The sequence below is a fragment of the Chelonoidis abingdonii genome, chromosome 1 (assembly GCF_003597395.2).
Source record: "Chelonoidis abingdonii isolate Lonesome George chromosome 1, CheloAbing_2.0, whole genome shotgun sequence".
NCBI lineage: Eukaryota > Metazoa > Chordata > Testudines > Testudinidae > Chelonoidis > Chelonoidis abingdonii.
The window spans coordinates 202,022,557-202,036,353 of record NC_133769.1 but is presented as its reverse complement, the minus strand read 5'-3'; the positions used below and the strand labels follow the sequence as shown (position 1 = coordinate 202,036,353).

Below are 13,797 nucleotides of genomic sequence, written 5' to 3'. Positions count from 1 at the left end.
TCTTTGGTAATGGAATAAAATCTTGTGTAGAGAATTCATCTTGTAACTGTGGCACAACATCCAGACCTGTGCTATATAGGTAAGCTTAAATTTTGTCCTGCAGATGAGTAACATAGTCTACAGCAAGGAAGGCACCACAACTTATTTACAGATATGAAAAGTGAACTAAGCATTGGGACAACAATCTAGGATGTAATGTAAGAATTACAGCAAAGTGGATATATTAAAAATCAGCAAACTCTTTCTCCTCTAGAGAATCAATTCACCCCCACAGATCACAGTTACTGCGTATTTATGGTTAATGTAGAATAGAGTTGTACTGAGAATATATATTGACTACCTAGACATCAGACTGCATGTCTTACATATTTATGTGGTTGCCATATAAAACACAGACTAGTTAAAATGAAGAATTCATGCTTTTAGGCAAAAAGTGTAACAACAATACAAGTGCACAAAAGGATTTGTGACCAAACTATTGAGCCAAAACTGAACATACTGATAGCTCTTCCCCTTCGAGAAGTTCTTCAATGACAACCGTCTCTCCAGTCTCTCCAAACACTTTATCCTGCATTAAAAATATTCTTTAGTTATTAGCTGTGATATCCATCAGTTAGATCATGTCTTCTCTTTAGAAAAGAAAAGCATCGCAAAGAGAAGGAAAGACAAAGTATATGAAAAGAGCTAGTTTATGTTAATCCTGGGATTCTGTGCAGAGACAACCAGAGCAATGAAAAGACCACCCCCCTCAGATCAGAGAGTTGTCACAGAACCCAGAACTTAACTGATTACATACAGGACAAAAAAACAGGGGTGAAGATCACAGATACAAAATGAGGGATCTAGAGGGGGAAACCGAGCAACGAACACTGGTCAACATCCATTGCCATGAGAAAGGGTCAAAGGAAGCAATAGATGCCGCCCAGAAGAACTCTGCCCAGATATGTGCCTGGGCAAGGCATCAGGAAATTGGCCCACAGTCACAAGAAACAGACAGTTTTGGTGACTAAAGCCTTCCTTTTACCCAGAGAACAGGTACAGCATAGACAGCAGCAGAGTAAGCTTCCCAGCACACCAGCCCTGAGCTGGAGGGACCTCCTTAGGTTAAGAAAATAATTCAGTTTCAAGGTCCATTCAGCTCTCAGGCAAACAAAGTGGTGGGTTTTGTGATGAAAGACACTTGTCTCCTCGGCCTAGAGAATGGAGTGAAATCCCCAAATTCATTTATTCCAGGTCACCGAGCAACGAGAATCAGACCTCACAGTAATTAAACAAAGGGTAGCTTACCTGCAAAATCTCTTGCACAGCTCTGCAGGCTTCCTCTTTGCGGGCTGCAATAATTATTTCTTTTCTAGCAGCTTGGCCACTCGCCTTTATAACCAGTGCAGGAAAGTCTGTGCTATAAGTGATGGCAGGGCACATTAGAGTCAGGATCAGACATCTCCAATGCATCATCTAAAAAGGTACATTTCTAAGCTGAACACTTCTAAAATTTTCCCCTTTTCCTGAGGAATAATACATTAAAATATACCTGCTTGTGTCAATCTTACATGTCATATTTTCGGATAGACTTAATGTGGTCTTGTGGCCTAAGCACAGGACTGGTAACCAGGAACTCCTGAGGACTAGTGTGGGCTCTGACATTCGCTCACTGTGCAGGTCACAGTCATAATTAATGCTGAGTTTTGCACTTAAAGCAGGGATTCTGCTACTTTGTTACATGAGGATTATGGTGTATTTTACTCAACATTATAGCATGTATTCTTTGAGCATCAGATGATTTATTATCCAATTCTGAAATATAGTTTAACCACATTTTATACATCTTTCCTCCTCCCTCAGATACTGGATAGCAAAACTAAATGGAATATTTGAACAGATTATTCATAACACCAGCATGCAAACAGACACACATTTTCTGATATAGCATGTTTTCTTTTTCATATTTTAATCCACTGACACAAAGCCCAGTTCTTGATTTCAATAGGAGGGGGAGCAAGCACAAAAAGCTTATATTCTGCAGTGCATGAATGCCGATCTGGGATTGCTTTTCTTCTTTGTGTTGTAGGTTCTTTTATTGTTTACATATCAAAGTTCCTTTGCATAACTGTAATAGAAAATAGTGTAGTAGAACTTGTTTGGGCAAAATTAGTATGAAGAAAGATTTTATTTTTAAATGCCTGTTCTCATTGATAGTACCACATGTAATACCCGACATAAGAGAAAACACAATTTGTGGATCCAACGCATGGCTGCAGAACAGAACAGTTGTACAGCCGTAGCTTTCTTCTGTGGTCAATTGCACTATGGTAATGGAGCATTACTACTCAAGGCCAGACTGTGAACCCCTTTCACAACTGAGAGTCACTCCCCCAAAGAATCCTACTGACTTCAGTGGGACTACTTAGAGTCACTGCTCACCAACATGAGTAAGGAATATGCAATCTAGCCTTAAATGAGTAAGAAGTTGAGCTTCAGCTGTGAGTATGTGTATCCTTTCATAGTGCTCCAGGAATAAGATTGTCATCTGTGATTGCGCACAGGATAGCCTGATCCATATATGAAATAGCTGAAGAAAACTTTAGTTAAATACAATGTTATTTTTCTTAGATCAGTTTTTTCCCTTATCATGGATGGCCAACTGTTATCCTTATGTAGTTAGTTTAACAGACAAAAACCTCTATGACCACTGAGCTGAAACTTGAAAAACTGCCATTGTGGCCCTCAGTGCTATCACAGTTGCCCAATGGCTACCCTTGTCTTTGATTATTAAAGCATCTTAATGACAACTAGTAGCTAATAAAGTATCAACAAGTAAAAGAAAATATCATGAGGTAAGACCATGGGCGGCAGGGGGACCCCCCCACATATATTGAGGAGGCTAGTCCCATGGCCCAACCCCTTCCAGATGAAGCCCCGCTCCCCCACGGCAGGAGCCCTGCGCCCGTCCTCCCATGGCCAGAGAAGCCCTGGGCTGACGGAACCCCAATCCAATCCTATCACAAATGGAGGAGACCCGGGCAGGCCCTTGCTGTGCTGGCTGACCAACCCGAGCTGGAGAATGGGAAAGGCAGTGTGCCTCGCCTCCTGAGACCCCCAGACACCCAGCAGGTGAATGCTGCGCTTTTTATATGTGCTATGCAGGTTCCGGGCAGCTGAGGAAGCAGTATCTGCTATTCAGCTTCCCAGGTTCATCAGTAATCGCTCTGGAGTCCAGGGAGATTATTGATGAACCCAGGAAACTGAATAGCAGATACCGCTGCCTCAGCTGCCCTGGAACCTGCATAGCGCATAATAATAAGCAAAAACCCACAACCCACTGTTCCGCAGCAGCAGCTCTGCCAGGGGAGGTTTAGCCTTTCCTGGCCTATTATACTCGCCACCCATGGGGAAGACCAAATATACAAGATACTTCAAAAAGTGAATAAGCTTCAAGTGACGGATGGTTTACCTGGTAATAAAGCTACAAGCTTCTTGAGGATTGGCAAATGCTTTCCCTCTTGCTGTTGGGATCCTATGACAATCCAGAAAGGCTTTGGCAAAGCTTGTATTGGTCTCTAGCTGAGCTGCCTTGGCTGAGGGACCAAAACATCTCACTCCAGCTGACATCAAGTCATCCACAATTCCTAGTAATTGAAAAATGCCAAAAGATAAATGCCCTCAAATATTCAGATGTCTACCTAAGATGGCCTTTTAGTCTATAAGACCCTGGTTTTCAACTTACGGTCCGCAGACGCCTGGGGGTCTGCAGACTTTGTCTCATATTTCCATACCTCCATTCAAAATGTTTTAGAGGTCCACAAATGAAAAAAAACAAAAAGGTTGAAAACCACTGCTATAATAGAAAAAAGGTGAGTGAGGTAACATCTTTTATTGGACCAACTTCTGCTGGAGAGAGAGCGACAAGCTTTCGAGCCTATACAGAGCTCTTCTTCAGGTCTAGGAAAGGTATTCAGGAGTGTCAGAAGTAAATACAAGGTGGGACAGATTGTTTAGCATAAGTAGTTAACACATATTCTAAGAGACCATTCAAGGTGAAGTGGCCTGTTAACAACTCTCCAGTCATAGGACAAAAAAAAGAGGGTGGTGGTTAATGGGTTATACATTGTTGTAACAAGCTATAAATCCAGTTTCTTTATTAAGACCATAATTTTTAGTGTCTAGCAATGTTATAGCAGCAAAGAGTCCTGTGGCACCTTATAGACTAACAGATGTATTGGAGCATGAGCTTTCGTGGGTGAATACCCACTTCGTCGGATGCATCCGACGAACAACCGAGTGGGTATTTCACCCATCAAAGCTCACTGCCTCCCAACTATGTTTACTGATAGGGCGAGTCGTATTAAAGCTGCACAAGGACCATCTTTTGCTTGCTTTAACAAGATTTCCAGACACACCGGCTACCCCTCTGCGAATACTAGCATGTTTATTGACCTCTAAGCTACCAGCGGCTCGTCTTCTGAAGCTGTGTTGTGCAGTAGTTTCCTTCTGAGGATGAAGAACTAAGAGGTTTAGATATGGAGTGGTCCATTTCATGACAAAAGTGCTTCACCACAACGGTGACGCTTCGGTGTTATTCTCTGGCTTTTGTTAGTTTCTCTGTGTGACATCCAAGTGGGACATAGTTGCCTGCTCTGGTTTCCAACCCACTCATTTCTGTTATTGGGCCACTTTTAACTGCACTGTGCTGGATTAAAGGCTACAATTATCAATATTTTAGAAGGCATGTGTAGGACCAATGGATCCTTGAAAGGATGGCATATGTACTGGAAGATTTGATCACCTACGCAGTGGATCAATATGGCATGCCAGGTTTTCGCATCTGTGTTATGCAGTGCCGCTCTGGTGCTTCGCTTTGATGTTGGAGTGATCCTGACCTGTGACGGCGAGGCCTTCTTTGAACAATTGAGACTCTCTGGACAGACTTGCGTGGATGTTTTGAGATAAAGGCCAAGAAGATGGGTTCACGGAAATATTTCTTTTCATGAGATTGTGCAATCCCCCATCAAAGATTAATAAACTGTAATTTGTAATTCGATTCCCCCCTAAGTGTTTGTTGCCATTGTTGAAAGGGTGTTAAAGTTGACAACTAGGAGTTGGTTGTGTTTGGCATGAGTTTCTTTTTCTCTGTATTTGAATCCAGGTTCTCTCAGCGGATTTGCGAGGAACCCCTTCCATAATGCAATCTAATTTCCTCATAGTGGAGCTGTCCTTTGTTTGGATGGATGGCAGTTATCATAAGACATCTTTCCCAAAATCTGGACCTTATGCGTCCGAAATCTGCGGGGTCCTCAGCATGAAACCCTTTCTAAGCTTTAACATTACCAGCTTAGCTTTTGACTCTCGCTCTGCCACCATACAAAAATTCCAGATGAGTAGGTTTCTGGCCTCCCTCTGGTCTCCTCAAAACACTCCTGGAGCAGACCCACGACTCAGAGATTGAAGTCCATCAACAAAAGGGAAAATTAAACCCACTTTCCCTTCCCCCTCTCTCTCCCACCCCACAGGACATTTCCTCTCCTCGGCGCCTCACCTATGGGAATTACTGATGCAATCTCTACATCACAAACTAAGCAAGACAATGTCTACCTCTTTCCACTAAAGAGACAAACCCCATACATTACAATGGAAACCAGAAACTCGATATCTATCTCTCCCCCTCACCACCAATTCCCTGGTGCTGCAGAGCATTACTCTCCGTAGATTCTTCTAATAACAAAGAATGAATCGTCCCTCCCCTTTGTTCCTTAACCTACCCATCAGAGAAAAAACTCAATATCCAGTTTAATAAAAGAAACTTATATAAAATAAAGAAAAAACGACATAAGAATCATAATCTCGTGCATCAATGACCATACGGGTACTTGCTTGTTAAAGAAAAAATATGAAATAAACAGTCTGATTACAAAGATATCACATGACACACTATCCATGCAATCTACCACACTATGTAAATATACAATTCAAAACAACATAAAATGCACTATATTTTGTTTTCTTCTTACTCTGAACTAAAATGGGAACAGAAGAGATTAGAAGATAGAAAGAACCTTCTCATAGCTGAGAGACAGACAAAAGACTCAGACCCCAAAAATTCCCTCCCTGACTTTGAAAAATCCAGTTTCCTGATTGGTCCTCTGGTCAGGTGTTTAGTTTCCTTTGTTAACCCTTTACAGGTAAAAGAAACATTAACCCTTAGCTATCTATTTATGACAAGCAGTTATTCTATAATATCTTTACATTATTGATAGGTTTGTGTGCTTTATTGCCATTTTATTTTTTTTCTCATCCCTCATTTGAAAATTTTCAGGGTGCTGTTAGCATGGAAGCCTACATTCATTTGGTGCCCCCTAGTTCATCTGTTATGAGGAGTAAATAACACTTCCTTATTTACTTTCTCCACACCAGTCATGACTTTATAGATTTCTATCATATACCCCCTTAGCAATCTCTTTGCCAAGCTGAAAAGTCCCTAATCATTTTTGTTGCCCTTTTCTGTACTTTCTCCAATTCCAATACATCCTTTTTGAGATGGAGCAACCAGATCTGCATTCAAAATTCAAGATGTCATTTTGTATAGAGGCAAAAAAGAGCTAGATACATTCATGGAGAATAGATTCCATCAAAGGCTATTAGCCAGGATGGGAAGGGATGGTGTCCTTACCCCTGTTAGCCAGAAGCTGGGAATGGGAGACAGGAGATGGATCACTTGTTAATTACCTGTTCTGTTCATTCCCTCTGAAGCACCTGACATTGGCCCCTGTCAGAAGACAGGACACTGGGCTAGATGGACCATTGGTCTGACCCAGTAGGGCCGTCCTTATGTTCTTAAGTACCTCCTAAAGCACCATCCAAGCAGCCTGCCATGTCCTTTGCTATAGTGAACAGCTTAATGCTCAAAGTGTTATTTTACAAATGGATTAAGCTACCTGTTTCATCATTTGGTTTCAAGAGACCTTTAATCTTATTTTACAAAGCCTTGTAGTGAGACCATCCAGTTACTTTACATTTCCCACATGATGTCTAACATGTGCACAGCAATGAAGCAAAAATTAGACATAAAATAATCTTATATGTACAGTATAGAGAAAAACCTAGAATATTCTTACAGTTCAGTTAAATTAAGGTAGAATACAGTTTAAAACTTCAATACAATTATTTTTCTTTTAAGATAAATTCAAGGCATTTGGCTTTTTCTAACAAGAGAATTTATTCTAACCTTACCAGCTCCCAAGAGAGCCTCTGGTCCAACTACCACAAGTCCAATGTTATGGTCTTTGCAGAACTGGGCAAGGATAGTATGATTGCTGACTAACACAGCTAAAAAGAATAAAGATATATAATTAAGTTACAAGTATAAAACACTTGTATACTGAATCAAAGACAGGGGGTTATAATTCCACGCCCAAACAGTGACAATACAGTGTTGGAATAGGATATTATAGGCAAAAGGAGAGCTGACTTAAAGGGTGTTAAGCCCTTACAGACATTATCAAAACTGAAACAGAACTATAAACAGAGTCCAGAATAGGTAACTGAAGGTTATGCACAATATCTGATAAATATACAGTCATTAAATATTAATTACGCTATGTTTATTTTGGGTAGCCCAAGTAAACACTTTAAAAACATGTTTATACAAATGGACTAGCCCATTTTAAAAATAGAAAGGTGTCCTAGCACCAGAGCTGCCTCTGATGGGCAGAAGATGGAACTGCAGCACTTCTTAGGCAAAATGTATTTCATGCAGGAAAATGCAAAATTCTTTACCCAGTGCTGTAGAATTTCCCCAGGAGTAAAAGTTCATCACAGCACCCTGTACGCAGAGCCAGGTTAGGACACAGTGGGGCACACAGGGCTGTGGGGGTGGAGGGGGCACAGCCTGCAGTTCAGAATGGCTACTCGGGAGAACAGACTGGACCATGGGCTCAGGAACTAGTGGGTGACAATGTTGAGCCTGGGGACGGTGGAGAGGAGCTGCAGAGACCCATGGAGATGAGGGGTGTGGGGACAGGGGTAGATGTGCCTGACTGAATGGGAGAGGCTTGGGGTCAGCCAGGATCTGCATGGGGGCAGCTTCCCAACACCCTAACAATCCCCCCCTCAAAGCAAAACCTTCCACCCACACCGCTATGCTCCTTCCCTCTCCCTCTGCTCCCCCAATACCCCTGACTCCCCCAAGTCTTTGCACTGCTTCTGATAGGTGCAGGAAATACAATTCTGTATTGTCATTTAAATGAATTACACAAAGTTCTGTATTAATATGCCTTGTGAGGAATCTATTTGTCAAAAAAACAAACCCAAAACAAAACAGAATCTTTTTTTTTTGTCTGGATTGTTAGACATACTTGCTGACAGATATTTTGAAAAAATTACCAAAATAATTTTAATTGGCATGATTATATTGTGTTATTTTGACAAATAAAATATGCAGAATTTTCAAATATTGTGTGCAGAACTTTTACTTTTTTGGTGCAGAATTCCCCCAGGAGTAAATCATGAGCCTGATCCAGTGACCACTGAAATCAGCAGAAAGATTCTCATTGATCTGTACTTTAGGAACAATGGCAAGAGAAACTATTCTCACATAATCAAGCATTAAAACACATACTGATCAGATTCAGTGACAGTGAAGTAAATCTTTTACCACTGAAGAAAGTAGAACCTAAAATACATTGTGAATTTGATAGATTTATCAGTTTCACTCTATTAATTTTTGGACCTCTGTACTTGTTTTTGGGAGTGGTGAGTATCCATTTAGACCCAGCTGTCCTCAAGTCTCATGTGTTGTTTACTTTAATTCCTGACACTATATCAAAACACATGTGATACAGGGTTTATTCCTGAGGGCATTCTGCACCAAAAAGTAAAAATTGTGCACCAAATATTTAAAATTCTGTATACGATATTTTAAAATTCTGCAAATTTTATTTGTAAAGTAAATGTGGAGGCTCCAGCATGGCACTGGGAAGCACAGGCCACTGGCTGCACAGAGATGGGAAATCACTCTGCAGCTTCCCCCCCAGGACATGGACTCAGTGGTGAGGCTGCACCCAACCCTGACACAGCGCAAGGACCATGCTTGCCCCAGAAACACCTCAGGGTCCCTATGTGGGCAGGCAGGCTCAGCAAGGCAAGATCCAAGTATGGAGGGGCTTAAGGTTAAGAGGGTTCTGTGTGGGGCAATCTGGGTGTGGACGGCTCAGTGGGGGATCCGGTTGGGGGGGATCTGGATGCACAGGGACTTGTTGGGGGTTCTGGATGAAACATTAATGGGTCTCTGCGGGGTGTGCAGGTGAAAGGTGGTTTGGGATCAGTGGGGGAGATTCAGGTGTGTGTGGAGGGGGACAGAGCTCGGTGGGGGGTTCAGATGCTGGAGGAGTGGGACTCAATGGGGTAGGGATCCAGGTGCAGTGAGTTGGGGCTCGGTGGAGTAGGGATCCGAGTGCTGGTGGCTTGTCGGGATGGTCCAGGTTCATGGGGAGTAGGGCTTATTCGGGGGTACTGAATGTGAGGAGGTGAGGCTCAGCAGGAGGGTTTGGGTATGAGGGGATTTGGATGCACAGGGGTTGGGTGGATGGGGGAGCAGCTCTCTTTGCAGGAATCCCTCCCCCTGCAGCTGAGGAATGATGAGTGCAGGAAGTGGAGGGGGGTGGGCAGGAGTTTTAGCAGAATTTTCTGCAACCAGGGGAGAAATCTGGGGGCGGGGTCTGACCCAGCCCCAGATGCCATACAGGGGAAGAGGAAGTCCCATCCTCTCCAGCCCAGCTGTGACTAACAGCTGAGTCCAGCACAGGATGGGAGCCACCAGCCAGGTCTTCCCCAGTCCCGTCTCCTGCCCCACAGTGATTTATGTCTCTGTCAACTGCCCTAGGTACCTGAAACATACTGCTGGGCAGGGTTGCATGACCACTGTGGCTTCCCTTTGCTTCCCTGTCAGAAAGTCATTGTTCTGTGGGGAAGCAAAGAAATCTGCGGGGGACATAAATGCTGTGCATACGCAGAATGCCCCCAGGAGTGTTTTATAAAATAATCTGACAATTCAAAAAAGAAAAAACAGCAAAAATTATTTACATGTGGTATAATTTGTGGTATCTTTTGTGGAAAAGAATAAGACACTGTTAATTTCTATTGATTTAACATATAATATTGAACATCTATATATGTGCACAGCTTGAAATATCATTTATTTGCTTTCTATTACCTGAATTTGAAATCTTTCCATTATTGGCTGTTCCTGCATTTCCTGGAGCAACTAGCACTTGTTTTACATGTGGAGATTGTGCCAATTTCCAGGCCAGAGCATGCTCTCTGCCTCCACTGCCAATCACAAGCACTCGATCAGCCATCAGACTGTGAAAAGCCAATCACTGTACTTATTTCAGAGTCCTATGGGAAAAAACAAAACATATGAATTATGTCTCTAACAGCCACTCATAACTGGTAGCCTCAGTCTAGTTTCCAGTATATAGGTATTCAGGTGACAAAAATACAGCATTACACATAGTATTGATTGGCAACAGTGTTGGCCTTCTGGGTGATATCATGGACCAACTGAAGTCAGTGGAAGTTTTACCATTGACTTAAATGGGGTCAAGATTTAATCCCTTAAGTATACAGGCCAACGTGTAGAACAGGGATTGGTAACCTTTGACAAACCCCCTGGCAGGTTGGGCCAGTTTGTTTACATGCCACGTCCACAGGTTCGGCCGATCCTGCCTCATGCTGCTTCCTGCAGCCCCCATTGGCCTGAAGCGGCGAACCATGGCCAGTGGGAGCCGTGATCGGCCGAATCTGCAGACGCGACAGGTAAACAAATTGGCCCCGCCCCCCAGGGTGCTCACCCTGGTGGGCCGCGTGCCAAAGGCTGCCGCTCCCTGGTGTAGAGACTGAACTACCCATCAAGGTCTAGTTCCTCCACAGAAGTACTGAGGCATGTTGGCAGTGTGGGAAAACTTATATAAATGCTGTTTTAAACTTACCTTTAAGGTAGTCTTCAATATGGAGGATGTCAATCCAGAAACTTTAATGAGCTCTAAAATATGTAATTTTTTAAAAACAGCAATTGTCAAGCTATAAAAATCAGTGAGAATACTGCTAAGATAGAATAATGTGCTGAATACACCTGCTGTTCCCCCAGTACAGTAACTCCCCATTTAATGTCCTCTTGCTTAACTTTTTTTCAATCTTATGTCCCTGCTCAATTACAGAACATGCTCTATTTAAAGTTGTGCAATGTTTCTCTATAATGTTGTTTGGCTGCCGGCTTTGTCCACAGCTGGCAGCCCCCCATCAACTCCCCTATGCCCCCCCACAGTGCCTCCCGGCCACCAGCAGACCCTGCAGATCAGTGCCTTCCCCCTCCTCCCCCCGCCTCCTGCCCACAACAATCAGCTGGCTTGTGATGTTCATGGGGCAGGAGGGAGGGGGAGGAGTGAGGACTCAGTGCGCAGGCTCCCTCTCCCTCCCCTGCCTCCCAAACACCGCAAACCAGCTGATTGCCATGGGCAGGAGGCAGGGGAGGGAGGGGGAAGGAGCAAGGATGTGGCATGCGGAGTAAGGGGTGAGGAGGGGGGGAAGAAGAGATGGGTTAAGGGTGGGGGCTTGAGGGAAGGGATGGAGTGGGTGGGCTAAGGGTTGAGCCCCCTGCCGTTGGTGCTTGCAGAGTAGGGGAAGCTGCCACTGCGCACCGTGTTTCTCCTAGCCTACAGTGCCTTCAGCCTCCTTGCCTGCCTCATTGTCTCCAGTGCCAGTGGGCTGTGCCTGTGTGGGGTAAGGCAGGGCACCTCCCAACTGTACTGTACTGTCTGGCAAAAAAAAATTTCCCTGGAACCTAACCCCCCCATTTATATTCATTCTTATGGAGAAATTGGATTTGCTTAACATTGTTTCAGTTAAAGTCACATTTTTCAGGAACATACAACGTTAAGTGAGGAGTTACTGTACACTGACATTTAAAATTATTATCTCAATAGTATTTCTTGGCAGATGTGTTTTGATGTATTTCAGAAACACTATAATATGCAATGTATTTTACATCTGCTGGTTTAATTTTTCCAATATGAAATTAAAATGGGCACATATAAATGTCATGAACAAAACCAATCCCAGAATATGACCTTTAAGATAGATGCTATTGACATTAACCAATCCATAGTCACGAAATACATAATAAATTAAGAACACCATAAAAATGTCAGCTTTCCAACCAACACAACATTGCTCTTTCTCAGGAACAGATGATCTGTGGGGAGCTTACTGTATAGCTTACAAACAAAATCAGAGACAATATTTAAATACAAAAGCATTATGTTTAAGAATAGATTTTAGTAAACTGTAACATTTGAGGAAAGAGATTTTGGTTCCTAGCAGAGATGGCACCAATATCGATAAGATAATTATTGATTATATACATTTTCAAAATCATGGAGCTGATCAAGTATAATGTCCACTTAAAGAAGTTTTATATACACTCTTTTACGGGACTTTATCCTGCATCTACAGGGAAAAGGATTATTTATATAATAAATCTTTTCCATTTTTTTTTCAGAGTAAGGGTACTATACATTAGACACACTAAATACGTACATTAGATTACCTTGAAATAAAGTTTACCTTGTGCTAATTTTTTTAGAAGTTGGGTTCTTCCCTTTTTTGCTTCTTTATGAAGTTTTATTTTTCCTGCCCCTCCCTCCCCTGCCTTTTGTCTTAGCTATTTCAGAAATGTTAAGTCTGATCTTCCCTGTTGTTGCTGGAAGACTTTCCTGGGGTGTGTGTTTAATAGTACTGATGAAAGGATGAGAGAGCTCTCAATAAACAAAAGGTTGAATTTGATGACATTTTAACAAAAACAACATTTATCCCAAATGCTCATTACACTCTGGAATTAAATAGGTGTTAACTAAAAAAGTTTTTATAAAATTGAATTAAATCCTCTCCCCTCACAATTATTCAGTTTTCAACCTTTTCTTGACCCATCATAATTCCACTAGTTCAGTAGAGTCTTTCAAGGTAGAATCGATCTAAATTTCTAATGGAAGGTGGGGAGCAGAGAAAACACACACAAGCAGAAACCCCTTCATGCTTAAAAAAATACGTTTTCTTTTTCTATCATACAGAAGAAAAAAAAGGAGGGGGCTTTCCTCTCTCTTCCCCCCTTCTTGCAGTCAACTTAAAGGCATCTTGGCAGGAAAGGGAGCTGGTGGAAGAACAGAACTTACTTTAGAGCAGATATGATGGGGACTCGCAGCTGAGAGACCTCTACTTGCCACATCAGGCACTATTGCTCCATCTAAGGATTCCAGAAACTCTCCAGCCAGAGACAACCACTTCCTCCTGCTCCCAGTTCAAATTTTTCTGTGTGATGAGAGCTGATCTCATAGCCAAGGACGACAAGCTCTTGGGGAGCTAAGCTAAGCTCTCCAAGCCACGGAGAAGGACAAGAAGGAGGGCATGTGCTCCATTCTCCTTTTAGCAGAAGAGCATGAGCTGTACTCCTCCTTACTTTAACTCCTGCTGGAATGCAGGTGACTCACTTCTTTAAAAAACAGGATGCCCGCCCCAAACCTATGTAACATTTGCTAATCTTCATTCTTTGGCTTTCTCACAGGAGACTAACAAATAATATGGCATTACTTCTCCACCAATCAGTTCTGTATTTTTCCTGGTAATAAACACAAACTCTATATTCCTCATTTCCTATAAAAACAAAGATTATAATTTCTGAAACTGAGACATTGGTCAATGTACTCATCAGTCTGTGTCATTTAACGGCACATGTATGGCCCTTTTCAAGTA

At 42.5% G+C, this 13,797-nt stretch overlaps 1 protein-coding gene across 1 annotated transcript in view; it reads right to left on the bottom strand.

Annotated features, from left to right (window-relative positions):
• LOC116828284 (trifunctional purine biosynthetic protein adenosine-3-like) overlaps positions 1-10,349 on the bottom strand; it is a 44,182-nt gene extending 33,833 nt beyond the window's left edge. Inside the window, exons 1-5 of the mRNA XM_075063803.1 lie at positions 10,205-10,349; positions 7,225-7,320; positions 3,452-3,626; positions 1,288-1,399; positions 500-568 (exon numbers count right to left, since the gene is read on the bottom strand). Of these exons, the coding sequence (XP_074919904.1) occupies positions 500-568; positions 1,288-1,399; positions 3,452-3,626; positions 7,225-7,320; positions 10,205-10,349 (597 nt within the window). The remainder of the gene's footprint in view (positions 1-499; positions 569-1,287; positions 1,400-3,451; positions 3,627-7,224; positions 7,321-10,204) is intronic.
• Positions 10,350-13,797: the final 3,448 nt, after the last annotated feature.